The 27,498-nt window shown below is 53.6% G+C and overlaps 1 protein-coding gene across 1 annotated transcript; it reads left to right on the top strand.

The window, feature by feature from the left end:
• The first annotated feature begins 253 nt into the window (after positions 1-253).
• On the top strand, positions 254-27,463 carry LRIF1 (ligand dependent nuclear receptor interacting factor 1). Its single transcript, XM_068164713.1, has 6 exons — positions 254-316; positions 10,193-10,486; positions 10,625-10,752; positions 18,590-20,066; positions 22,329-22,601; positions 24,691-27,463. Exons 1-6 carry the CDS (start codon positions 254-256, stop codon positions 25,165-25,167), a joined length of 2,712 nt encoding a protein of 903 aa, XP_068020814.1. The 3' UTR covers positions 25,168-27,463.
• The last annotated feature ends 35 nt before the right edge of the window (positions 27,464-27,498 follow it).

Raw genomic sequence — 27,498 nt, 5'->3', positions numbered from 1 at the left:
TGTGAGACCCATCCCAGGTCTGTGAGACCCATCCTGAGTCTGCAGGACTCCTCCTGGGTCTATGGGACTCATCCTGGCTCTGTGGAACCCATCCTGAGTCCATGGGACCCATGCTGGGTCTGTGAGACTCTTATGGGGTCTATGGGATCCATGCTGGGTCTGTGAGACTCTTATGGGGTCTATGGGATCCATGCTGGGTCTGTGAGACCCTTATGGGGTCTATGGGATCCATGCTGGGTCTGTGAGACCCATGATGGTCTGTGGAACCCCTCCTGAGTCTGTTGGACCCCTCCTGAGCCTGTGGGACCCCTTCTGGGTCTGTGGGACTCATCCTGGCTCTGTGGAACCTATCCTGAGTCCATGGAACCTATCCTGAGTCCATGGGACCCATCCTGAGTCTGTGAGACCCATGTTGGTCTGTGGAACCCCTCCTGAGCCTGTGGGACCCCTCCTGAGCCTGTGGGACCCCTCCTGAGCCCGTGGGACCCCTCCTGAGCCTGTGGGACCCCTCCTGGGTCTGTGAGACCTTTACTGGGTCTGTGGGACCCCTCCTGGGTCTGTGGGACCCCTCCTGAGCCTGTGGGACCCCTTCTGGGTCTGTGGGACTCATCCTGGCTCTGTGGAACCCCTCCTGAGCCTGTGGGAACCCTCCTGGGTCCGTGGGACCCCTCCTGAGCCTGTGGGAACCCTTCTGGGTCTGTGGGACTCATCCTGGCTCTGTGGAACCCCTCCTGAGTCTGTGGGACCCCTCCTGAGTCTTTGAGACCCATCTTAGATCTGTAAGACCCATCCTGGGTCTGTGGGACTCCTCCTGAGGCCGTGGGACCCAGCCCAAGTCTGAGAGACCCTTACTGGGCCTGTGGGACCCCTGCTGGGTCTGTGGGACCCCTGCTGGGTCTGTGGGACCCCTACTGGGCAGCCTGCTCCAGGGCTCTGTCACCCTCCCAGCAAGGAAGTTTCTGCTCCTGTGGAGGTGGTGCCCTGGGTCCTCCTTCCTGCCCTGCCTGCAGCTTCCATCTGCCCAGCCCTGCTCAGCTGGCACCTCCCCCCTCAGCCAGGGCTGCTGGGCAGCGATGGAAGTGGCTTGGGCAGCGCCTCCAGCAGCAGCCCTGGGGGGAGCCCAGCTGGCCCCACAGCCCTGGCTGGCAGCACAGCACTCGTGGAGGTGTCACTGACCTCTCCAGCCCTGCTGAGCTGCAGGGAGGAGCAGCATGAAGAGCAGCTGTGGCAGCCCTGAGGAGGGCAGAAGGCCAGCAGGGTGGTTGCTACTTCAGGGAAGATGACTTCTGCTCTGCAGCCTCCTCTCCTCCATCATCTTTGCCATTGCTTCCTCCCTGTGCTCAAGGATTTGTTGCCTGCAGTGCTGGAGCCCAGGGCTGGTGGCCTCAGGGCTGCTTCTTGCCTCGTGTTTGAAGGCACAATCATTGTCCTCAGGTCCCCCATGGGCTGGGGTTTGAGCACCTGAAAGAGCTACTAGTGGTGTGCCCCAAGGAGCAGTGCTGGGCCCTGTGCTCTTTAACATCTTCATTGATGATCTGGAGGAGGGGATGGAGTCCATCAGCAGTGAATGTGCAGCTGACACCAAGCTGGGGGCAGGAGTTGATCTGCTGGAGGGCAGAGAGGCTCTGCAGAGGGACCTGGCCAGGCTGGGCAGAGGGGCAGAGGCCAAGGGCAGGAGATTGAACACATCCAAGTGCCAGGGGCTGCACATTGGCCACAGCAACCCCAGGCAGTGCCACAGGCTGGGGGCAGAGTGGCTGAGAGCAGCCAGGCAGAGAGGGACCTGGGGGTGCTGGTTGATGGTAGGCTGAACATGAGCCAGCAGTGTGCCCAGGCAGCCAGGAGGGCCAAGGGCATCCTGGCCTGCATCAGGAAGAGTGTGGCCAGCAGGAGCAGGGAGCTCATCCTGCCCCTGTACACTGCACTGGTTAGGCCACACCTGGAGTCCTGTGTCCAGTTCTGGGTCCCTCAGTTTAGGAAGGAGGTTGACTTGCTGGAAGGTGTCCAGAGAAGGGCAACAAAGTTGGTGAGGGGTTTGGAACACAGCCCTGGGAGGAGAGGCTGAGGGAGCTGGGGTTGCTTAGCCTGGAGAAGAGGAGGCTCAGGGATGACCTTATCACTCTCTACAACTACCTGAAGGGAGGCTGTAGACAGGCTGATGATGGTCTCTTCTCCCAGGCACCCAGTACCAGAACAAGAGGCCACAGTCTCAAGCTGTGCCAGGGGAGGTTCAGGCTGGAGGGGAGGAGAAAGTTCTTCCCAGAGAGAGAGTGATTGCCCATTGGGATGTGCTGCCTGGGGAGGTAGTGGAGTCGCCGTCATTGAAGGTGTTCAGGAGACTTGATGGGGTGCTTGGTGCCATGGGTTAGCTGTTTGGGTGGGTTGGATTGGTTGGTGGGTTGGACACCATGATCTTGAAGGTCTCTTCCAACCTGGTTTGGTTTATTCTAATTATTCTAATAAACCTGAGCTTCACTGTGAGGCCTGGGAGCCACAGGAGCAGGGAATCCCAGCATGGTGGCCACCAAGCTCAGCTTGAGTGAGCTGTGAGCTGCAGGGCAAAGGAAGCTGAGCTCTCCTCAGGCTGAGCTGAGCAGAGAGCCACACAGCTGTTCAGGCTGGCAAAGTCTCACCCAGGCCAACCCCAACCCAACCACCCCATGGCCCCAAGTGCCATGGCCACAGCTTGCTACAACCCCTCCAGCCATGGGGACTCCACCACCTCCCTGGGCAGCCTCTGCCAGGCCCTGAAGCCAGCAGGATGCTGGGTGGCATCAGCAAGGGCATCACCAGCAGAGAGAAGTCCCTGCCCCTCTCTGCTCAGCCTGGACCACTGCCTGCAGCTTTGGTCTCCTCTGTTCAGAAGAGCTGTGGGCAGGCTGGAAATGTCCAGAGAAGGGGCAGGAGAATGAGCAGAGGACTGGAAGCCTTCTGCCCTGTGAGGGAAGGCTGAGAGTGCTGGGGGTGTTCAGCCTGGAGAAGAGAAGGCTCAGGGCAGACCTCAGGGGGGGCTGCCAGGAGGAGGCAGACTCCCTTTGTCCCATGCAGGAGCCAAGGGCTGCTGGGGACAATGCCTGCTGGGGACATTCCCCCTGGGCTGCAGCAGCAAATGTTCCCCCAGGAGCAGGCAGAGGCTGAGATCAGCTCCCAGGGGCAGTGGGGGATTCCCTGCACAGTGTTGAGCCTCAGGCTGCTGGGGCAGCTCCACCATCCCCTGGCAAGGTTGCCCCAGGGGATCCCTGGGGTCCCTCCCAGCCTGCACCCTGTGATGGTGCTGGGCTGAGCACGGTTGGCAGCAGCTGCCCACAGAGCTGCCCTCTCATTCCTCCTCCTCAGCAAGGGGCAGAAAGGACCAGGAAAGAGCTCATTTGTTGTGCTGCAGGCAAGGAGATCTCTGCACCACTTCACCTCCTGGGCAAAGCCCTTGGGGAAAGTTTATTTACTGCAGATGAAAACAAAGCCAGAGAAGGAAGCAGGCCCTGGGTGCTGCCCTGGGCTCACACTCAGCTCTCATTAGCCACCTCCCAACAGCCTGAGAGGGACAGGACCCCAAGCACAGCCCCTGGGCTGGGATCAGGAGCTGCAGGAGCTGATCCCATGCACAATTCCCTCAGCCTATCTCACAGCACAGCAGCAGAAGACAGCCAGAAAGTGACCCCCACAGCCCCCAGCCTGCAGCCAGCCCAGTGGCCAAGCCCAGCACCCCCTGACTGGAAACCAGGAGCAGCAAACAGCACAGGAAGCCTCTCCTGCTCCAGCCTGAACCAGCCCCAGGATGCTTGGCTCCAGCCAGCACTTTGGGGTTGAAGCTGGCATGGCAGCAGCAGGGGATGGGATGGGATGGGTTAAGAACTGGCTGGAGGCTGAGCCCAGAGAGTGGTGGTGAATGGTCCCTCTGGAGGAGGGGATGGAGTCCATCAGAAATGAATGTGCAGATGACACCAAGCTGGGGGCAGGAGTTGATCTGCTGGAGGGCAGAGAGGCTCTACAGAGGGACCTGGACAGATGGGCAGAGGCCAAGGGCAGGAGATTGAACACATCCAAGTGCCAGGGGCTGCACATTGGCCACAACAACCCCAGGCAGTGCTACAGGCTGGGGTCAGAGTGGCTGAGAGCAGCCAGGCAGAGAGGGACCTGGGGGTGCTGGTTGATGGTAGGCTGAACATGAGCCTGCAGTGTGCCCAGGCAGCCAGGAGGGCCAAGGGCATCCTGGCCTGCAGCAGGAACAGTGTGGCCAGCAGGAGCAGGGAAGTCATTGTGCCCCTGTACACTGCACTGGTTAGGCCACACCTTGAGTCCTGTGTCCAGTTCTGGGCCCCTCAGGTTAGAAAGGAGGTTGAGCTGCTGGAAGGTGTCCAGAGAAGGGCAACAAAGCTGGGGAGGGGTCTGGAGCACAGCCCTGGGAGGAGAGGCTGAGGGAGCTGGGGTTGCTTAGCCTGCAGAAGAGGAGGCTCAGGGGAGACCTTCTTGCTCTCTGCAACTCCCTGAAGGGAGGTTGGAGCCAGGTGGGGTTTGGGCTCTTCTCCCAGGCAAGCAGCAGCAGAACAAGAGGACACAGTCTCAAGCTGTGCCAAGGGAGGTTTAGGCTGGAGATGAGGAGGAAGTTCTACACAGAGAGTGATTGCCCATTGGAATGGGCTGCCTGGGGAGGTGGTGGAGTCACCATCACTGGAGGTGTTCAGGAGGAGACTTGACAGGGTGCTTGGTGCCATGGGTTAGTTGTTTAGGTGGTGTTGGATGATAGGTTGGACACCATGATCTTGAAGGTCTCTTCCAACCTGGTCCATTCCATTCCATTCCATTCCATTCTATTCCATTCCATTCCATTCCATTCCATTCCATTCCATTCCATTCCATTCCATTCCATTCCATTCCATTCCATTCCATCCTATTCAAATTACCTCAGTGCAGCTCAGTACACTTCAGATCAGCGCAGCTCAGCTCACCTGAGCTCAGCACATCTCAGCTCAGTGCAGCGCAGCACAGCGCAGCTCAGCGGAGCTCAGCTTAACTCATCGCAGCGAGGTGAGACAAGGCTCAGCAAGGCAGGGCTCAGCACACCTCAGATCAGCTCAGCACATCTCAGCACACTTCAGCTCAGCTCAGCACAGCACAGCGCAGCACACCTCAGCACACTTCAGCACAGCTCAGCTCAGCACAGCACAGTGCATCTCAGCTCAGCTCAACACAGCACAGCTCAGCGCAGCACAGCTCAGCGCATCTCAGCACACTTCAGCATAGCTCAGCTCAACGCAGCACAGCTCAGTGCAGTGCATCTCAGCACAGCGCAGCACAGCTCAGCGCATCTCAGCACACTTCAGCACAGCTCAGCTCAACACAGCACAGCTCAGCACAGCTCAGCTCAGCACAGCACAGCGCAGCACAGCTCAGTGCATCTCAGCACACTTCAGCACAGCTCAGCTCAATGCAGCACAGCTCAGCACAGCGCAGTGCAGCACAGCTCAGCACAATGCAGCACAGCTCAGCACAGCACAGCTCAGCACAGCTCAGTGCATCTCAGCTCAGCTCAACACAGCACAGCTCAGTGAAGCACATCTCAGCACAGCACAGCTCAGTGCATCTCAGCTCAGCTCAACACAGCGCAGCTCAGTGCAGCACATCTCAGCGCAGCACAGCTCAGTGCATCTCGGTACACTTCAGCACAGCTCAGCTCAATGCAGCACAGCTCATCACAGCACAGCGCAGCACAGCACAGCGCAGCACAGCTCAGTGCATCTCAGCTCAGCTCAACACAGCACAGCTCAGTGCATCTCAGCTCAGCTCAACACAGCGCAGCTCAGTGCAGCACATCTCAGCGCAGCACAGCTCAGTGCATCTCGGTACACTTCAGCACAGCTCAGCTCAACGCAGCACAGCTCATCACAGCTCATCGCAGCACAGCACAGCGCAGCACAGCTCAGTGCATCTCAGCTCAGCTCAACGCAGCACAGCTCAGTGCATCTCAGCTCAGCTCAACACAGCACAGCTCAGTGCATCTCAGCTCAGCTCAACACAGCACAGCTCAGTGCATCTCAGCTCAGCTCAACACAGCACAGCTCAGTGCATCTCAGCTCAGCTCAACACAGCACAGCTCAGTGCAGCACATCTCAGCGCAGCACAGCGCAGCACAGCTCAGTGCATCTCGGCACACTTCAGCACAGCTCAGCTCAACGCAGCACAGCACAGCTCAGTGCATCTCAGCTCAGCTCAACACAGCACAGCTCAGTGCATCTCAGCACACTTCAGCACAGCTCAGCTCAATGCAACACAGCTCAGCACAGCTCAGCGCATCTCAGCGCAGCACAGCTCAGCTCAGTGCATCTCAGCTCAGCTCAACACAGCACAGCTCAGCGCAGCACATCTCAGCACACTTCAGATCAGCACAGCTCAGCTCAACACAGCACAGCTCAGCACAGCTCAAATCAGTGCAGTGCAGCCCAGTGCAGTGAAGCTCAGCGCACCTCAGCTCAGCATAGCTCAGGTAAGCCCAGTGCAGCTCAGCACAGTGCATCTCAGCTCAGCACACCTCAGTGCAACTCAGCACAGCTCAGCACACTTCAGCTCAGCACAGCTTAGCTCAACACATCGCAGCTCAGTGCATCTCAGGGCAGCTCAAATCAGCGCAGCACAGCCCAGTGCAGTGCAGCTCAGCTCAGTGCAGCTCAAATCAGTGCAGCACAGCCCAGTGCAGTGCAGCTCAGCTCACTGCAGCTCAAATCAGCGCAGCACAGCCCAGTGCAGTGCAGCTCAGCTCAGTGCAGCTCAAATCAGCGCAGCACAGCCCAGTGCAGTGCATCTCAGCTCAGCACAGCTCAGCACAGTGCAGCACAGCTCATCTCAGGTCAGTGCAGCTCAACTCAGCACTGCTCAGTTGAGCTTGGCTCAGTGCAGTTCAGCTCAGTGCATCTCAGCTCAGCTGAGCTCGGCTCAGTGCATCTCAGCTCAGTGCAGCTCAGCTGGGCGCAGCTCAGATCAGCTGAGCTTGGCTCAGTGCTTCTCAGCTCAGTTTAGTGCAGCTCAGCTCAGCTCAGCGTATCTCAGCACATCTCAGATCAGTTTAGCTCATCTCAGCTCAGATCACATCAGTGAAGCTCAGCTAAGATCAGCACAGTTCAGTTCAGCACTGCTCAGCTGAACTTGGCTCAGTGCATCTCGGCTCAGCTCAGATCAGTGCAGCTCAGATCAGCACTGCTTAGCTGAGCTTGACTCAGTGCATCTCCATTCAGCTCAGCACTGCTCAGCTCAGTTTAGCTCATCTCATCTCAGCTCAGCTCAGTGCAGCTCAGCTCAGCACATCTCAGATCAGCTCAGATCAGTGCAGCTCAGCTCAGCTCATCTCAGATCAGCGCCTCTCAGATCAGCGCAGCTCATCTCATCTCAGCACCTCTCAGCGCATCTCATCTCATCTCAGCACATCTCAGCTCAGCTCATCTCATCTCAGCACATCTCAGCTCAGCGCATCTCAGATCAGCTCAGCGCATCTCATCTCATCTCATCTCATCTCAGTGCCTCTCTGTGGTGGGTTAATGCCTCTTTCTGAAAACAAAAGAAGAAAGCAGGGGGGAGGGCTTGCGGGTACTTTACACTCCCTGAAGGGCGTTTCCCCCCTGGGAAAGCTGAGTCTGTTCCACTTCCCCCTCCCTGCCCAGCTAGGGTATAAAAAGCAGGACATCATAGCAGTTGGAGGTCCCTTTTGGCTCCTGCCTCTGCTGGATGAGAGCTACTGCAGCTGCCCTCCTGATCCTCAGCCACGTGGCCGGACCTGATCCTTTTCCCTGCTGCCTCTGCACCTCCTCAGAGAAAGACTGGTTTTGTATTATTTTTTTTTCTGTCCCACTCCCATCCATTCTTGTTCCTTGCCCTTGTGAACCTTGTTTTTCCCTGTTATTGTTATATATATATAATTTGAAGAAAAAAAATTATTTGCCTCTCTACTTCCAAGCTGACTCCAGATTGTTGCTTAGTGGATTTGCTCCTTACTCCTTTTTTTTCCTCCTCTCCCTGTTTGGAGGGAGGAGGTGGGGGGGAGTGGGGAAGAGATTCTCAGCTTTTTCCCATTTGAGCTTTTAACTCTCAGCTAAGGCTCAAACCACTACACTCTCAGATCAGATCAGCTCAGTGCATCTCATCTCATCTCATCTCATCTCAGATCAGCTCAGCTCCTCTCAGCTCAGCTCAGCTCAGCTCAGTGCATCTCAGCTCAGATCAGTGCAGCTCAGCGCAGCTCAGCTCATTTCAGCTCAGAGCAGCTCATCTCAGCTCAGCGGATCTCAGCTCAGCGCATACCAGATCAGCGCATCTCAGCTCAGTGCATCTCAGCTCAGCCCAGCGCATCTCAGATCAGCTCATCTCATCTCAGTGCCTCTCAGATCTGATCAGCTCAGCACATCTCAGCTCAGCTCAGTGCAGCTCAGCGCATCTCAGCTCAGATCAGCGCAGCTCAGCGCATCTCAGCTCAGCACAGCTCAACTCAGCGCATCTCAGCTCAGCACAGCTCATCTCAGCGCATCTCAGATCAGCTCAGCTCAGTGCATCTCAGCTCAGCTCATCTCAGCTCAGTGCATCTCAGCTCAGCTCATCTCAGCTTAGAGCAGCTCAGCTCAGCTCAGCTCAGTGCATCTCAGATCAGCTCAGCGCAGCGCATCTCAGATCAGCACATCTCAGCTCAGATCAGCTCATCTCAGCTCAGCGCATCTCAGCTCATCTCAGCTCAGCGCATCTCAGCTCAGCTCAGCTCAGATCAGCTCAGCGCAGCTCATCTCAGATCAGCTCAGCGCATCTCAGATCAGCTCAGCGCAGCGCATCTCAGATCAGCGCATCTCAGCTCAGCTCAGCGCAGCTCATCTCAGTGCATCTCAGCTCAGAGCATCTCAGCTCAGCGCATCTCAGATCAGCACATCTCAGTGCACCTCAGATCAGATCAGCTCAGTGCATCTCATCTCATCTCATCTCAGATCAGATCAGCACATCTCAGCTCAGTACAGCTCATCTCATCTGAGCGCATCTCAGCTCAGCACATCTCAGATCAGCTCATCTCAGTGCATCTCATCTCAGTGCATCTCAGATCAGCGCATCTCAGATCAGATCAGCTCAGTGCATCTCAGCTCAGCTCATCTCATCTCAGATCAGATCAGCACATCTCAGCTCAGCACAGCTCATCTCAGCTCAGCGCATCTCAGCTCAGCACATCTCAGATCAGCTCATCTCAGCACATCTCAGATCAGTGCATCTCAGATCAGATCAGCTCAGCGCATCTCAGCTCAGCTCAGTGCAGCTCAGTGCATCTCAGCTCAGCTCAGCGCATCTCAGCACATCTCATCTCAGCGCATCTCAGATCAGCTCAGTGCATCTCATCTCAGCGCATCTCAGATCAGCTCAGCTCAGCGCATCTCAGCTCAGCTCAGCTCAGTGCATCTCAGCTCAGCTCAGCTCAGTGCATCTCAGCTCAGCTCAGTGCATCTCAGCTCAGCTCATCTCAGTGCATCTCAGCTCAGCTCAGCTCAGTGCAGCTCAATGCATCTCAGCTCAGCTCAGCTCAGTGCAGCTCAGTGCATCTCAACTCAGCTCAGCTCAGTGCAGCTCAGTGCAGCTCAGCTCAGCTCAGTGCATCTCAGCTCATCTCAGCTCAGAGCATCTCAGCTCAGCGCATCTCAGATCAGCACATCTCAGTGCATCTCAGATCAGATCAGCTCAGTGCATCTCAGCTCATCTCATCTCAGATCAGCACATCTCAGCTCAGCACAGCTCATCTCATCTGAGCGCATCTCAGCTCAGCTCAGCACATCTCAGATCAGCTCATCTCAGATCAGTGCATCTCATCTCATCTCATCTCAGTGCATCTCAGATCAGCTCAGCTCAGCGCATCTCATCTCAGCTCATCTCAGCTCAGCTCAGCTCAGCGCATCTCAGCTCAGCACATCTCAGATCAGCTCAGCTCAGCTCAGCGCATCTCAGCTCAGCTCATCTCAGCACAGCGCATCTCAGCTCAGCTCATCTCAGCTCAGCTCAGCGCATCTCATCTCAGTGCATCTCAGATCAGCTCAGCACATCTCAGCTCAGCTCAGCTCAGCTCAGCTCAGCTCATCTCAGCACAATTCAGTGCAGTTCACCTCATCTCTCCGCTGGGCTCTGCTGGGTGGTGCTGGGTTAGGCAGAGGCCAGGGCTGCCCCTTGCCTTTCGACGCCATCTTAGGTCAGGGGCAGCCATTTGCAGGCCCGAGCCGCAGCAGACCGGAAGCGCTCCTTCCCCTCGCCAGCTACTTCCGGCGCGCACCGGAAGCGGCGCCGCCGCCATTGCGTGCGCCGCCAGCGGCCGCTCGGCAGCGCTGCGCTTCCTGCCCCCCTCCTCCCCCCCGCCCGGAAGCTGCTGCTGGAGCCGAGGCAGCCGGCGGCCGATTGGCGGCGGCCGGCGGTGGGCGCGGGGCTGCGGCGCGGCCGGGAGGGGCGAGCGGAAGTGACGCGGCCCCCGCGCCCCGCCGCCGCCGTTGTCTGCCGCCGCGCTCGCGCCCCCGGCGGCCGGGAGCAGCCGCGCGCCGCCCTCCCGCCGCCGCCGCCGCGCCGCCACGGCCAGCCGCGCGCCGCCGGCCCCGCCGGCCCCGCGCCGCCGAGAGGAGCGGTCGGGTAGCGCCGGGCGGAGCCGGGCGAGCGCAGGCTCGGCGGAGCGGCGGCCGCCGCTGCCCCTGTCCCGCCGCGGCGGCCCTCCGAGACGGCGCTGGAGCGCCCGGCAGGGCAGAGCCGGCAGAGAGCCGCCAGGTACGGTCCCGCCGCCCGGCCCCGCGCTGCCAGGCGGCGGCTCGGGAGGGGCCGGCGCCGCCATCCGCCGCCTTCCCCTAGCGGGCGGGAGGAGAGCTGCCGCCGGCTGCCGGCGGGGGGAGCGGCGGCCCGCGCGGCCGGGCTCCGGCAGAGGGCGCTGTGGGGGCGGCCGGGGCCGCGCGCCGGGGCCGGGCCGCGCTTCCTCCTCCGCCCGCGCCTGCCTTGCGCCGGCGCTCCTCGCGTGCTGCGCGCTCCCCGCGCGCCCCGCGCGCCCAGGGGCTGCCCGCGGCCGGCCGCTGCCTGCCGCTGGCCTCTGCTGGCTGCTGCCGCTCGCTGCTCGCTGCTGGCCTCTGCTGGCCGCTGCCGCTCGCTGCTCGCTGCTGGCCTCTGCTGGCCGCTGCCGCTCGCTGCTCGCTGCTGGCCTCTGCTGGCCGCTGCCGCTCACTGCTGGCTGCCGCTCGCTGCTGGCCTCTGCTGGCCGCTGCCACTCGCTGCTCGCTGCTGGCCTCTGCTGGCCGCTGCTGCTCGCTGCTCGCTGCTGGCCTCTGCTGGCCGCTGCCGCTCACTGCTGGCTGCCGCTCGCTGCTGACCTCTGCTGGCTGCTGCTGGCTGCTGCTGGCCGCTGCTGGCCGCTGGCCTCTGCTAGCCTTTGCTGGCCGCCGCCGCTCACTGCTGCCTGCTGCTCGCTGCTGCCCTCTGCTGGCTGCCTGCCGCTGGCCGCTTCCTGCTGCTGCTGGCGGCGCCGCTGTGGGTTGGTGTTTGCCTGCGGCTGGGGAGGCGCCGTGAGGCTTGTGCCAGGGGCAAGCAGGAACTGGGCTGCGGGAGGCAGGCAGTCAGACATGTGAGGGCTGAGCCCTCCGCAGCGGGGGAAGGGCTTTAGGCAGGAAGGTGCAGCTGGAGAGCCGAGCTGGGGGGTGCTGACTCTGCTCCCCCCGGGGATGTTTGCAGCACTGCCCAGGATTGATGGCCAGGTTTCTGCTGTGAGCAGGGGCAGACTGCTGGAGGCAAGGGTTGGCTCCGGGTGTGTTCTGCTTGGCTCTCTGCAGTTCCCTGGATGCTCAGCTGTTTGGTGGAGAGCTTGGAGTTGGCTCAGCAAAGCCCCGGGGGGGGTTGTGGCCGTGGGATGTAGTTGTGGTGCTGGTGGTGTTCTGTGGTTCTTGGGCTGAAGGAGATGCTGAGTGTGGATCTCTCTCACAGAGGGGTTGGAAGGGACCCCTGGAGATCACCAAATCCAACCCCTGCCAGAGCAGAGTCACCCAGGGCAGGGTGCACAGGAGCACATCCAGGGAGGGGATTCTGCCCCTCTGCTCTGCTCTGCTCAGCCCCCACCTGCAGCACTGCCTCCAGCTCTGGGGCTCCCAGCACAAGGAGGACCTGGAGCTGCTGGAGAGGCTCCAGAGGAGGCCACAGAGATGAGCAGAGGCTGCAGAACCTCCCCTGTGGGGCCAGGCTGGGAGAGCTGGGGCTGTGCAGCCTGGAGGAGAGAAGGCTGCAGGGAGACCTCAGAGCAGCCTTGCAGGAGCTGAAGGGCTCCAGGAGAGCTGGGGAGGGACTTGGGCCAAGGGCTGGGAGGGACAGGAGGAGGAACAATGGCTTTGAGCTGGGAGAGGAGAGACTGAGAGTGGAGAGGAGGAAGAGATTGCTGAGAGTGAGGCTGGGGAGAGCCTGGCACAGGCTGCCCAGGGAGGCTGTGGTGGCTCCAAGGCTGGAGGTGTTCAGGGCCAGGCTGGATGAGGCCTTGAGCAAGCTGTGCTGGTGGGAGGTGTCCCTGCCCATGGCAGAGGGTTGGAGCTGGCTGAGCTTTGAGCTCCCTTCCAACCCAGCCCATTCTGAGTCTGGGCTTTGTGTTGCAGCCATGTGCTGGTTTGCTGTGGTGGCTGCAGTGGGTTTGCTTCGTGGTTTATTGACTGAAAATCATCTGAGGGTGGTTGGTTTCTTTTGTTAACACAGAAGTGAAGCCCAGAAGATGAAAGTTCAATCATTCAGTGTTTTGTAAGAGTAACAAACGATATGGGATGGGAAGGTAGAGAGGAAAACTGCTGTGCCTGAAGTGAAGAAAATGGTTGGGGGGGGTCAAGTGTAGGCCACTGTTGTGTTTTATTGTTCTGGCTTAGCAGAAATAAAGAAATCAATCAATCAATCAATCAACCTTGCTGCTTCTTTCTGGGATCTCTGCTTTTCATAGCTTGCTGAATGCCATTTCCATTGTTGATTAGAAAGCCTTTGTCAGAGCCATCCAAACTCTTCAGCTGAAGGAATCAAGACCCCTGAGGGTGAAGGGAAATGTCACCTGGTTGACAGTTCCCTCTCTGAATCTCACAGAATTTCAGCTTATTTGGTGTTTGTTCCTGAAGAAAGCTGACTGCTTGAGTCACAGAGTCCTGGAGTTGTGTTGATTGGAAGAGACCTTTCAGATCATGGAGTCCAAGCCTTAACCCAGCCCTGCCAGGACACCACCAAACCATGGCCCTCAGCGCCACATCTCCACAGCTTTGAAACCCCTTTGGGGATGGAGACTCCACCACTGCCCTGGGCAGCCTGGGCCAGGCCTGGACAACCCTTTTGGGGGAAGAAATTATTCCTTGTGGCCAACCTGAACTTCCTCTGGGGCAACTTGAGGCCATTTCCTGTTGTCCTATCCTATGATAGCTTCTGTGGCAATGTCAAGGAAGATCTCTCTTATTCTACCACTTATCTTTTAACTCCTGAGATTATTTTCATCAAGTTCTGTTCAGGGATCTGCCTCATGCAGGCCTTGGGCCATAGAATGGAATGGAATGGAACGGATTGGAATGGAATGGAATAGAATAGATTGGAATGGAATGGAATGGAATAGAATGGAATGGAATAGAATAGAATGGAATAGAATTAACCAGGTTGGAAAAGACCTTTGAGATCATCAAGTCCAACCTCTCACCCAGCACCATCTGATCAACTCAGTTTAAGAAGGGCTTTGAGACTCTTGAACATGTCCAGAGAAGGGAGAAATGTGGAGGAGTCCCCATCCATGGAGGTGGTCAAGCAAGGTGTGGCCATGGCACTTGGGGCCATGGTTTGGTGGCCATGGTAGCATTGGGTTGATGTTGGCCTTGATGATTTTGGAGCCATTTTCCAACCCAAACAATTCTGTGATTGTAAAAGAGGCAGATTGAGAGTGGAGAGAAGGGAGAAATGTTTGACACTTGAGGATGGTGGGAGCCTCTCCCAGGCTGCCCAGAGAGCTGGGAGCTGCCCCATGGCTGGCACCAGTGCAGGTCAGGTTGTTTGGGGCTGTGAGCAACCTGCTGTGGTTGGGGATGTCCCTGCTGAGTGCAGTGGGTTGGACTGGATGAACTTTGAAGGTCCCTTCCCATCCAAACCGCTCTGTGATTCTATCATCTTTCCTTCCTCTTCTGTAGACATTTGAGTAACTATTTGAACACAACCTCTCCATGTGGCATCTGAACCTTTGCAGCTTTCCAGTCCATCTTCTATCAGCCCTGCAAGAACCTGCCATTTATCTAGTTTTGCCCCCAAGTAAAAGGATTCTATTTTCCAGAAACCTGGAATTTGGGAGCTTCTTGCTTTTCTTGCAGATAAAAGTTTAGGCTGGAGGTGAGGAGAAAGTTCTTCCCAGAAGGAGTAATTGGCCTTGGGATCTGCTGCATAGGGAGGTGGTGGAGTCCCCATCCCTGGAGGTGTTCAGGAGGGGATTGGATGTGGCCCTTGGAGCCATGGTTTGGTTGTCAGGAGGTGTTCAGTATTAGGTAATAGGTTGGACTTGATGATCTCTGAGATGAATAGAATAGAAATAACCAGGTTGAAAAAGACCTTCGAGATCATCAAGTCCAACCTATCACCCAGCACCATCTCATCAACTCAGTTTGAGAAGGACATTGAGACTCTTGAACCTGTCCAGAGAAGGGCAACAAAGCTGGGGAGGGGTCTGGAGCACAGCCCTGGGAGGAGAGGCTGAGGGAGCTGAGGTTGCTTAGCCTGGAGAGGAGGAGGCTCAGGGGAGACCTTCTTGCTCTCTGCAACTCCCTGCAGGGAGGTTGGAGCCAGGTGGGGGTTGGGCTCTTCTCCCAGGCACCCAGCAGCAGAACAAGAGGACACAGTCTCAAGCTGTGCCAGAGGAGGTTTAGGCTGGAGGTGAGGAAGAAATTCTTCCCAGCAAGAGAGATTGGTCCTTGGGATGTGCTGCCCAGGGAGGTGGTGGAGTCCCCATCCCTGGAGGTGTTCAAAAAGGTCTTGGATGTGGCACTTGGAGCCATGGTTTAGTTGTCAGGAGGTGCTGGGTGACAGCTTGGACTTGATGATCTCTGAGGTCTTTTCCAACCTCATTGATCCTATGATTCTAATTTGTCTTCTGCAGTCATGGCAACCAGAGTGGTTTGGATTTCAGACAAACTGCCTTTTCTTTAAGGGAGGTTTCTTCCTCAGCCTCATTATTGTCTTATATGGATTAAGATATGTATTGCATTATATGTGTAAAGAAGAGTGTGTCCAGCAGACCCAGGGAAGTTCTCCTCCCTCTCTACTCTGCCCTGGTGAGACCTCATCTTGAGTACTGCCTTCAGTTTTGGGCTCCCCAGGTCAGGAGGGACAGAGATCTGCTGGGGAGGGTCCAGTGGAGGGCAATGAGGATGATTAGGAGACTGAGCACTGCCTGGTGAGGAGAGGCTGAGGGACCTGGGGCTGTTTAGTCTGGAGAGGAGAAGACTTAGAGGGGCTTTAATAAATGCTTATAAATATCTGAGTGCTGGGGGTCAGGAGGGAGGGGACAGGCTCTGCTCACTTGCTCCCTGTGAAAGGACAAGGAGCAATGGATCCTCAACACCAGGAGGAATCTTCTTTACTGTAAGGGTCACACAGCACTGGAGCAGGCTGCCCAGAGAGGTTGTGGAGTCTCCTTCTCTGGAGACTTTCAAGGCCCATTTGGATGTGTTCTTGTGTGGCCTGAGCTCTGGCAGGGGGGTTGTACTTGATGATCTCTTTGGGTCCCTTCCAACCCCTGACATCCTGGGATCCTGTGAAAAGGTCCTGTTTGTGGCACAGTGGCAAATCCATTTTGTCTAAGTCCATCAAGAGGAACATCAGCAGTGGCTCAAGGTAGGACTGAGGAGGGGAGTTGAGTGCTGGAAACCATCATTGCTGCTGAAGAAAACCCTCCTGCAACTGCATCCTCTTGCTCCTCTTTCATTTTCTTGCTGCCTTGCTCTGATCTGCTCCCCCTCCTGTTGTCCCAAAAGTTAGAGGTGTCCCCTTGCTTTGACAGGTGGAGGAACGTTGCCTCTTTGGAGGTTTCTCCTGCCCTTTGCTGCCTCTTTGCAGTGCTAGGTAGTTTGGGTGAAGGTAAGTGTGTGCCTGCTTGATCTCTACCAGTGGTAGTGGTTGAGCAGTTCTTGGTTTGTGGAACTTGCTGACAGTTTCCTTTTTGGATTTGCCTTCAGAATGTTCATTCTGAGAAGTTGTCACTGGAGAACTTGGTGGATTGCTAAAGAAACATTGAAGAGATTCAAAGCATTTAACAGAGAATCCAAGAGCTCAGAGCTGATCTTCTTAGTTCTGCATTAGCGGTAGCTTTAGGAAGTGAAAAGTGGCTCCAGAAGTGACTATTTTCTGCTTTAATTCACTTCAGACATACAAATAATTCTTAACTGCTCTTTGTTTAGGCAAAACTGTTGCTGGAAGATTGTTTCCTTTCAGTTCTGGTCCTTCTCAGCTCTCATTTCTATCTCCAAATCATCCCAGCTCTGTTTTCCTCCTAAACCCTCTGCTGGCAGCTTCCCCTGGGAGCCATGGGGTCTGATGGCTCACATTTTCCTTTTGAAAACAAGAAGGGTTGGAGAATTTCGTGCTCACTGCACTGAGCAATCACCTGAGCATCTGCTTTTTCACACAAAAAAACCCCTAGAGACATCTTAGCAAAATGCTGCACCTGGGAGCTAATTCTGAGCTTACAGTGAGGAAAGCTCTGCCTAAAGCCTTTGTGGTTTAGATGTGGTTGTTTATGTTGACCACCAAGGGGAACATGACCCCCGAGACTGTAGCAGGAGCTGTCCAACTCTGACAGTGAAGAGCATCCTTGGGACTTCTCGCTTGCTGGGACATGTCTTGCCTGACTTCTTGAGCAGCCACAATGATGGGACTCATGAATGGTGTCTGCCTGTCACTGTGTTCCAAGCTGAGTTGGAAGCCCAGACTGCCAGAAAAAAACTTGCCAATGTTCCAAGACTCCTTGACAGTAACAGAACCCAGGGCTGGTGTCATCTGGACTGGGAAATAATCTCCAGTCCATGTTCTTCATGCATTTCTTGATGTAGAAAATCATAGCACAGAGCTAGAATACTCTGGGTGACTGAAATGGGAGCTGGCAGCCTTTAAATCACTCTGGATCTGATACCAAGACCATGAAACCTCTTTCAGGTGATGTGAGCTCTTCTTTGCTAGTGAGGGAAGCTCTCTTCTGATCAGACATGTCTCAACACACCGTGGTGCTCCTGCAGTACTTTGGGCATTAGATTGTCCTTCTGAGAGCCCAAGGGCTCTTTGGAGAGCTCACACTGGGGCAAACTCACCTGAGTTGGGAAAGTTCTGTCCTGCAATGGACTTGAAAACTCCTTGTGTCTGAAGCAATCTTGACCAGCTTTTGCTTTGTTGATTTGAGATCTTCACCTGCACAAAACCCCCCCACATCTGCATTTGCTCTCAGATTTCACTGGTGCTGTTTCCATGTCTTCTTCCTTGGGTTTCAAACCTTTTCCTACCTAGACTTCAACTCTTTCTCTCCTAAATATTTCTACCTTGAGAGCATTTGAGGTTGGTCTTTCCCCCTCTTTGAACATGGCCACCTTTGTAGCCCCTGTCTGCCTAAACATTGAGTTGGGCAGGTGAGATTGCAGAGTATGAGTTGGTCACCCTCCACCCTGTTCCTTCAGGTGTGCTGCAGCTTCATTTCTTTTTGTTCTTTCTGTGTGTCTGAAGTAATTCCTGCTTCAAACCTGCCATGCAGCTAATCCAACTGTGTTGTCCTAACTTTGAGCAGCCTGCTCTAGTGTGAGGTGTCCCTGCCCATGGCAGGAGGCTTGGAACTGGGTGATCCTTGAGGTCCTTCCAATCCTAACTGTTCTATGATTCTCTGAACCCTCATGGCCCTGAGCAGGGTTGGGAGAGCAAATAAACAACCCATGGCTTATCCCTGAGATATGAATTGGTCACCCTCCATCCTATTCCTCCAAGTGTTTTACATCCTCATTTCATTTTGTTCTTTCTGTGTGTCTGAAGCAATTCCTGCTTCAAACCTGCCATGCAGCTAATCCAACTGTGTTGTCCTAACTTTGAGCAGCCTGCTCTAGTGTGAGGTGTTCCTGCCCATGGCAGAGGAGTTGGAAGTGGATGACCCTTGAGGTCCTTCCAGTCCTCATTCCAATGATTCTATGAACCCTTTCCTGAAATCCAGACTTCATGGCACTGAGTAGGGTTGGGAGAGCAAATAAAACAACCCATGGCTTGTCTCTGAGATCTGGTGATGTTTTTCAGAGTGAAAGGAGGATAATGGGAGGTGTTCCCTTGGGTCTTTTGACTTAGATCTGAGAAAGAGGCCATTTCTCCCTGCACCATGTAAAGATTGCACTTCGTTATCGTCTTGTCAGTGGTGTTGGGAAATGCTCATCCCAAATGCATCCTTAAGGAGCTCAGGGTGGGTGGTTTTTTGTCTTGAAGGCATTTTTCAGTCGTTAACCTGCATGGCAGCGCTGGATGTGAGATGCAGGCCAATTGCTGAGCTGTGCTGTTGCTCACTTGCTGCTCTCTTCTCATTGTTCTTTTTCTTTCCCCTTTTCTTTGTTTTGTTAAGCATTGCAGGCTGTGTGTACCGAGTAGTTCAGACGACTGGACCCGATGGGAAAAACCTTCTGAACTTACTTCCAATCTCTAAATCTCCTGGAAACTTTGTGCCAGTAGCTCAGCCTCCAGCCATGGCGAATCGCTCTAAGCCAAACGTTCCTAGCCCGCTCCATCTTCCCTTTAACACGCAGCTTGCCAACCCTACCGCGCCTTCCTCTGTTAGAATCCCTGTTTGCCAGTCTCCCAGTCCTGGAAAGGTTGTTCTTCCAAGGACCTTAGACAAAGAGGAGGGCGTTAGGGCAGGTTCTGAAAGAGAAAGCTCGGTTCCAAACGCGGCTGCCAGCGCCCCGAGCGGCTGCGTTTCAGAGGAGGCTGTGTCCGTAACCAGCTCCTCGGAGCAGACCAACACCGCCTACATGTTTGTGAACTCCCAAAACCTCCCTGTGACTGTGAAGTCACCATTGCTGCCTTCTGGCCACCACCTTCAGATACCAGCTGATGCAGAGGTGAAATCTGTCCCAGCTTCTTCTTTACCACCTTCAATACAGCAGAAGATCCTTGCGTCCGCGACCGGCAGCGCCCCGGGAGGAGGTGACAGGAGCAAGCCGCCCACCGTCATTTACGTCTCGCCGGTCAACGCGGTCAAAACCGTGGACCCCAACTGCGTGCACAGCATCAGCCCCCAACACACTCCTCAAGTGGCCCAGAGGCTCCTGGTGACCTCGAATCAGAAGGAGAAGAGTTGTTGCCCCGAGGCGGTGCCGTCCGACGGGCAGCAGTGCCAGCAGGCGCTGATGAAGTGGATCGTGCATGAGAACCCCCACATGGCGCCACCCTGCCTGATCCCCGTCAAGTCCTCCAACAATGTGGCTTCCAAGATCTTGAAGACTTTGCTAGGCATGAAAAACCTCGAAGTGAATGCTGCCAACATTTTGCCTCTTTGCTCTAGTGGAAGCCAAACAAAAATCACCACCTTCAAAGAGAATGCCCTGGTGATGTGCAACGGGAAGGTTTATCTGCTGACTAAAAGAGGCTCTGATCTGCTGGCAGCCCAAGCGGAGAAGCAAGCAGCTCCCTCTGCTGATGCTTCACTGAGAAAGGAGGCCCAGAAGGTAATTGATTCGAGTGAAGTCAATAAAATCACTGAGGAAGTGGTGAGCCTCTTGTTGTCCAAAGGCAAGCTGCTGCCTCAGAAGGATCCAAGCTCGTGTCCAAACTCCAAAGCTTCTTCGCCGATTGACTTAACGGAGGACTTAAATTCTCCCCCTGCAGTCCTGGTGGTCCCCAGTGCTAACCAGCAGAATTCCACTGCAAACCAAAGAAGCAGCTTGCCTGCCACTGAAAACGTCTCAAGTGGAATCCCCTCTGTCCCAGCTGTAGGGACACAGGAAAATATCTGCCAGAATGGCAAAGAAAGGAGTCCTTCCCCCAAAGCAGCAAGTGCTGTTTTACCTCAGTCTGGGGCTTCCAGTGAAGACTGTCAAAAGGTAACTGTCTCCAATAAACCTTCCACCTCAGCCCCTGCTGCCTTGTTTTCTGCTCCTACTTCTTCTAGTTCAGTCAAGTGGCTGTTAATAAGGTCACAGGTATTCCCTAACCAGAAAATGCAGGAAAGTTTCCTTCTGCTGAGTAAATGATCTTTTCTTTTCACCAAGAGTGCTGTATGCAAGTGAGAAAATGCTTAAAGGCAAGAAAGAGGCAGGGGAAAGAGGAAACTTTCTCTCCTCCCAAGATAAGTTGTCAGCAGGAACTGGAACTTGAGGAAAGCTGTTTGTTGTGTGAGCTCTTGGAGCTGTCTGCTCTCTAATGTTGTGGATGCCATGTTCTGACAGCCCTGCTGGTGACTCTGTTGTAGGTGTGATGGGAGGTAGAGAAGTTTGCAGCTCCACCAGAGGAAAATGTGGTGTAAGAGCAAAGTTTGGCAGCCAGAGTCAGCTCCAGTCTCTGCTAGCTCAGCCAGCCAAGAGCAGGAGCTGTGTTTCCTTCCTTTCATGCCATCACGGGGAGGGATCCACCTCCTCTGAGTCATGATTTCCTGTCAGACAGAACAAACTCTCAAGGTCTTTAATTGCTTTGCTCCTTCAGGCTGTACCTGCATAGTCTCTTAAGATCAGAACCTCTAAATTATGTAAAAACTCCTTAGCTTCAAATCCCACAAACTCTACCCAGGAAGGACCAGAGGCCAAGCTTGCAGTTGCTCAAGACCGGAATGAATTTTCCTCTGGCTAAATCATTCTGAAGCTACTTTTGTACTCCCTTGAGTTGACCAAGCAGAAGAACAATGTGAGCTAACCATATTTGTGCAAATTCTAGAGGCTCTAGGGCCTCATTTTGGTTGTTCCTCACCTGAAAATTGGTTAAAAAAAAAGACTTTTTGCTGCTGTTTTTGCCTCAGTGCTCTGTGATGCCAAGTGGTAGCATTCTCATTTGCTTTAACCTCTGTGAAAAAAGAGCAAACCAAATGTTTGCTGCTTTGCATTTGCGGCTTTTAGGCCTTAAATTTGCAAGCCCATAGGCTGCCAGACTTGCTGGTGTGAAGATGAGAAACAGCTCAGGTTCCAAAGAGGTCAGAGAGGGGAAGTGGCTGATGGTGCTGAGTTAGGATTTTCACTCACAGTACATTCAGCTGTCTGAAAGGGGTCAGTGTGTGGTGGGTTGAAGTTTCCCCCAGCATTAACTTTTAAGCCAGACCTTTCTGCTCAAAATCTGCAGCTAAATTTTAAAGGCATAGCCTAAAACTGCCACACTCAGTGAGAAGCAAATGAAGCTGTGTTTACAAGCCAGAACTACTCTCTACAATGGAATGCAATGAATAGGCACAAAATATCCAGGAGTTACAATATTATACAGGTATTTACAATTAGCAAACAACAAGGAAACCCCCCTGGTCAGAAGGCCAGGGAAGCTGCTCCACTGCCCCACCCAAACCCTCCCAGATCCCCCTGTACTGAGAGAGAGGAGCTGAGAGAAAGCAGTGTTAAGCTTATCTCAAGGCCAGCCAGAAACATCATGTTATCTCCCAGGCAGAGCAAAACAGCCACGATAGAAGAGAGAAAGGAATGGGAATGGAAGTGAAATGTGAAGAGTTGTTATGATACAGCTTCTCTTATCCCAGACTTTCATCCAATGAACTTGTTTATTTATATTTTATATAAATATATATAAATATATATATTTATTTATATTTTTCTGCTTTTCTGCTCGAAATCTGCAGCTAAATTTTAAAGGCATAGCCAAAAACTGCCTCACAGTGCAAGGACATTCTCTGATCTGCCAGCATCTTCCTTTGTTACCTGGGAGTTTTAGAACAGAAGATACTAAACAGCAAGAGGTTGCTCAGGGATGTGGTTGAGGCCACATCCCTGGAGACATTCAAGATCAGACTTGATGGGAGCCTGGGCAGCCTAGTTAGAGATGTCCCTGCTGACTGCAGAGGGGTTGGCCAAGGTGACCTTTGAGGCTCCCTTCCAACCCAATGCAGTCTGTGAATCTGATTGCCCTCTTGCTGCTTTGCTTCTGTGGTGGGTTGGCTGGACTGGGAATCTTCTGGATGTTCCTCCATGTGCTTGGGGAAATAACTTAAACTAATTTCAGAGCTATGACACCCTGGCTATATTTTCTCCAGATGGGCTTACCTGACTAAAGAAATGTTTGTCTGTCTTTCTAGGAAGTAGGTTTTGAGATGTCTGTAGAGAGAAAGAGAGTGAGAGAGACTGACTGATGGCTCTCTCACTGCTTCTGTATTTCAGATCCAGTGTGAAAAGATGAATTCACCAAGAAAAGTTACTCAGTCCAAACACCAAGAGAAGCCACATTGGAAACAGTACTGGGAACTGAGGAAAAAATTTGGTCTGTTTAAGGAGGAGAGAGTGTACCTTAGGAGAATACCTCTGCCTCCCTCCTGTAGTAAACCAGAAGAAGATTGTTCCAGTAACAGCTCGGAAATGAGAACTGACTCTTGCAGCTCATCAGCAGTAGATGTGGAAAACCTAACTCAACAGGAGTGTGCTAAAGAGGAAAAGGTACCTTGAAGTTTTTCAGTGCTAAACAGCTGGTGTGTAGTCACTAGAGAGCTGCCTGAGTTTGGATCCTCCCACCTCTGGATGCCAGCAGGAGAAGTCAGTCACTGTTATGGCCCCTGGGAGAATTCTTGCTGTAAGCCACAACAGAGTTGTGTGGATTTCAGCCCCACTTGAGTACCATCTGAGAGGTTTTATCTACTTTTCTTGCTTCTGCTGGAGAGAGTTGGGAGAACAAATGGTTTGGAGAAGTTTGGAACCTCTCATGGTGGCTGAACAGTGAAAGGGCTGCTGTGATTGGAACAGAAACCATATTTCTGCATTCTGATTGTTGGGTAGCCTTCTGCAAACAGTTGTAGTCAGCCAATGGTGTGGTGGATTGAAGCAGACCAGTAGAAGAACTTTACTGAGTTTGAAATCAGCCAAGTGCCATTGTTTCAAGGCACTTCACCCATGGCTGGGTGTGGCTTCTGTAGAATGCTGTGCACTTAGCCATGTGTTTTAGTAGAACAGACTTCCCTCTGCACCTGCCTAATCATAGAGTGGCTTGGGTTGGAAAGGACCTTCAAGATCATCCAGTTCCAACCCCCTGCCATGGGCAAGGACACCTCCCACCAGCACAGCTTGCTCCAGGACTCATCCAGCCTGGTCCTGAACACCTCCAGGGAGTGGAAATCCACAGCCTCCCTGGGAAATCTGTGCCATTGTCTCCTCACCCTCACTCTAAACAACTTCTTCCTCATCTCCACTCTGTCTCCCCTCTCCCAGCTCAAAGCCATTGTCCCTTGTTCTGGCACTCCCAGCCCTTGTCCAAAGTCCCTTCCCAGCTCTCCTGGAGTCCCTTCAGGTCCTGGAAGGCTGCTCTGAGGTCACCCTGGAGCCTTCTCTTCTGTAGGCCGAACAGCCCCAACTCTACAGTACAAATATCTTTATCAACCTAGTCCTTTGTCATTGGCCAGGATCTTGTTGGGTGCTTCTGGAAAGGTTCCCTTGATATAAGGAGTTTAATGCCTTCGAGGGATTTTATCCATCCAAAGTAGTTTTGTTCAGCCATGGTGCTTCAAATTCTCTTTTGTATAATTCTACTCTGCCCAGTCCAAGGCTTTCTCAGGTTTTAATCATTCTGAGTTTGTAATTGAATAATTCTGAGCTTAATCATTCTGTATTAGAGCCCTGCTTGGAGCAGATCTCCTGGGGGCTCATAGTGAAGCACATGAACGTTGAGATAACCACAGCTGGGAGAGGTGCAGGGTTGTAGTGGACACCAAGGTTTGAGCTTTTTGGAGATGAAAGCATGAAGAATTCCTCCACATTTTGAATGTTCCCCTCAGATTTGAAAGGATTTTTTGTGTGTCATGCAGTGGAGTTAAATCACTTAAGCAGAGCACCAGGAGGTGGTAGGTGCATAGGAGAGGCAGAAGGGCAGGGTGACTAAGAAAGTAAGTTGTGAGCTGGGAATCTTTGCTAGATTCAGTGGTGTCCTGTGATAGGACGAGGGGCAGTGGATACAAACTGGAACAGAGGAAATTCCACCTCAACATTAAGAGAAACTTCTTTCCTGTGAGGCTGCTGGAGGCCTGGAGCAGGCTGCCCAGAGAGGTTATGGAGCCTCCTTCTATGGAGATATTCAGAGCCTGCCTGGATGTGTTCCTCTGTGACGTGCCCTGGGTGATCCTGCTCTGGCAGTGGGGTTGGACTGGATGATCTCCAGAGGTCCCTTCCAATCCCTATCATTCTGTGATTCTATCAACAGCTCCAGGCATTGGAATGTGCTGCTCAGGGAGGTGGTGGAGTCACCAACCCTGGATGTGTTTAAAGGTGTGGATGTGGTGCTTGGGGCTATGGTTTAGGGGTGAACCTTGTAGAGTAGGGTTCTGGGTTGGACTTGGTGATCCTGAGGGTCTTTGCCAACCTGAGTATTTCTGTGAGAAGCACTGAACACAGAAATCTGGTTGCTCAGATTGCTAAAAGAGACATCTCCCATTGTGTGATTCTAAGAAGCTTGCCATGAATAACTTGCCCTCAGTTTGATGTGAAAATGTCGCAGGATGCAGGGTTTAACAGCAGTGTGTTTTGTTTCTTGGCTGTACAGATAGATGTGGAGCTGGAGGAAGATTTGAGTAGGAAAAGAAAAATCAAATCCTCACCAGTGTCGGAAGGTGGAAAGCGGAGAAGATCTTCAGGCAAAACAAGCACAAACCCAAATTCAAGTTCAGAAACCACCAACTCAGTTTCCAGTGTACTGAACCTAAGTGTTCCACCTCCACCAGCCCTACCCCAGCAAAGTCTTTCCACAGCCCCTGTGGTCCCATCTCCAGGTGGCAGAGACTCAGAGCAAGACCCTGAGGCTCAGCACGGTGACAGCACAGACTCGCACAGCCTGGTGGTGGTGTCTAGTGAGAGCAGTAGCTCCGTTCTGGAAGGTTCTTTCCAGGATGATGATTTCCCTTGGACTCCTCCAGACCTGGATGAAACGATCAGGGATGAGAAAATCAAACGCCTGAAGCAGCTGCTGAGGGAACGCGAAGCAGCGCTCGAGGAGATGCGCCGGAAGATGCAGCAGAGCTGAAACGACGAAGCCGGCGGGGGTCTGCGCCCTGCTTGTCTTCATTTCATGACTTTCAGAAGGAATTTCTTCTTTAAGGGAAGCTTGAGCATAGGAACATGGAATATTTCTGGGAGCTGGAGGATCTTCCCGAGCGTTGCAGAACGTTTGTGGGTAGGAATTGCCTTAAACGCCAGAAATAAACCGACTTGGACCAACAAATTCTGCTTCTGGGACAAGCTATTTATCGAGGAAGGCAGATGGGCTTTGTTGGTGGTGTGTTCCATACATTTTGACTTGTTAGTCATAGGAAATAGCCTTCCCCCACTTGGGGAGTTCCATGGCCTGTCTCTTAGGAACAGAATGTAACCTGCAAACCCCGCTGTGGCCACGTCCGTTTTCGTTTCCCTCGCGTGCCGGCGCACTGCTGAGAGCACTCCGCTGTCGTTAAAGCTCAGTGGTTGGTGTCCTTGTCAGAAGAGTTAGACTTTAGGCAGTAGTAATGCAGCTATTTATCCAGCCCCTCTCCCAGATGGGAAGCTGGCAGCAGTTTGAAACCCTCCTGCTGCCAGTTTAGATTCGTGTCTCCTCCCATTGTTGTGAGCCTTTATAAGGCCTTAGCTAGCTTTGTGCAATGTCCCAGGTTGGCTGTGGGGTTATCATTGGTTGGTTTTTTTTGGAGGGGGGTGGGGGTGTGTTAAAGGTATTTTTTAGTTTACTTTTTTAACCAGAACTGTTGAAGCAAAAAGAGAGGTAGTGTTTCTTTAGGCAGAGGTGGAGCTCTGCTAATCCTTGATGAATCTCTGTCTGCTTAATTTGTGCAGTCATTATTCGAAGCTGTCTCTCGCTACCTTCGTTTGATGCTACCTTCAGTTTGGCCTCGGAGGAGAGGTTGGATGCAGCCTCAGACTGTCTTTGCCATCAGAGTTTTGATATGTTCTTTTTTTTTTAATGTTTGTGGGGTGTTTTTCCCCCCCCCCCAGGTCTTTAATCCCTGTAGTGTATTTTTCCAGCAGGTTCTGTCACGTGTTGTGCCCTCCGTGTCGCTGAGCTTTGTAAGGTTCTTCCTTTTGAGTCTTTCTTGTTGCAGTCATTGGAAAAGAAAAAAAAAACAAACAAAGAGGTTTGCCAGCAGGATTTGTCTTTGGGGTTTTTTGCTTCTTGTCCATTTGTGGATCTGTTCAGTGTCCCTGTAGAGCTCCATTGCTGATTTCTGTATTCATTTGCTGTGACTGGGCGACATTTTCCTTTGCAAGGTTGTTCTCTGTTACTGTGTGGATGCTTGGTGTACGTCCAGGGGTTTGGTGAAGGAAGTTGAAGTGGAGAAGTGTCTTTGGAGATCATCCCTGCATCATCCCTGGCTTCCTTCTTAATATGTATCATGACAACATGAAAACCCCAAGTAGATTAGAGGGGCAGGACAGCCAAAATAGAAAGGGGAGGAGTGAACAAAATAATGGTCCCAGCTCTGAAGAGCTTGAGACAGACCAAGTGTAGGAGAAGATAACTCCAAACACATTGGTTCGGGGAGGAAATAGGGCAGTGATCGTCCTCCTGTACTGGGCACTGGTGAGGGCACACCTTGAAGCTTGGGTTCATTTTTGGGCTCCTCACTCCAAGAAGGACATTGAGGAGCTGCAGCAGGTCCAGAGAAGGACAACAAAGCTGGGGGAGGGTCTGGTGAACAGGGCTGGAGAGGAGCAGCTGAGGGAGCTGAGGTTTTTCAGTCTGGAGAAGAGGCTGGGAGGAGACCTCATTGCTCTCTACAGCTCCCTGAAAGGGGGCTGGAGTGAGGTGAGGAGTGCTATCTTCTCACAAGGAACCTGAGAGCCCTGCAGCCGTTTAGTCTGGAGAAGAGAAGGCTGAGAGGGCATCTGATCAACATCTGTGAATATCTGAGAGGTAGGTGTCAAGAAGAAGGGGCCAGGCACTTTCTGTTGGGGCTCAGTGATAGCACAAGGAACAATGGGTGCAAGCTGGAACCCAGGAAGTTCCACTTCAATGTGAGGAAACTCAGTGATCTCCAGAGGTCACTTCCAACCCCTAACAATCTATGAGTCTGTGAACAAGTGATAGGACAAGGAAATGGCCTCAGGTTGCCCCAGAGGAAATTTAGGTTGGGCATGAGGAACAATTCCTTCCCTCGAGGATTGCTAAGGCCTGGCCCAGGCTGCCCAGGGCAGTGGTGGAGTCCCCATCCCTGGAGGGGTTTCAGAGCCTTGGACCTGTGGTGCTGAGGGACTTGGTTTAGGATTGACCTGGCAGTGCTGGGTTAAACTTGGTGATATTAAAGGTCTTTTCCAACCAAACTGCTTCTGTGGCTTCTTCATTCTAAGGAAGGTGTGATGGGACTGA

The sequence above is a fragment of the Melanerpes formicivorus genome, unplaced genomic scaffold (genome assembly GCF_026170545.1).
Source record: "Melanerpes formicivorus ecotype bairdi unplaced genomic scaffold, bMelFor1.0.p_v2 SCAF_82, whole genome shotgun sequence".
In the NCBI taxonomy this organism is placed as follows: domain Eukaryota; kingdom Metazoa; phylum Chordata; class Aves; order Piciformes; family Picidae; genus Melanerpes; species Melanerpes formicivorus.
Note: the sequence above shows the minus strand (reverse complement) of the source record. Positions and strands in the feature narration are given on the sequence as shown.

Bases quoted from the DNA above. Each gene is read 5' to 3' on its own strand.
- LRIF1 (XM_068164713.1), top strand. From the start codon at position 254: ATGGTCTGTGGAACCCCTCCTGAGTCTGTTGGACCCCTCCTGAGCCTG. The intron at 317-10,192 runs GTCTGTGGGACT...ACGCCATCTTAG, and splicing joins GCCTGTGGGACCCCTTCTGG to GTCAGGGGCAGCCATTTGCA. The intron at 10,753-18,589 runs GTACGGTCCCGC...TGTTTTGTTAAG, and splicing joins AGCCGGCAGAGAGCCGCCAG to CATTGCAGGCTGTGTGTACC.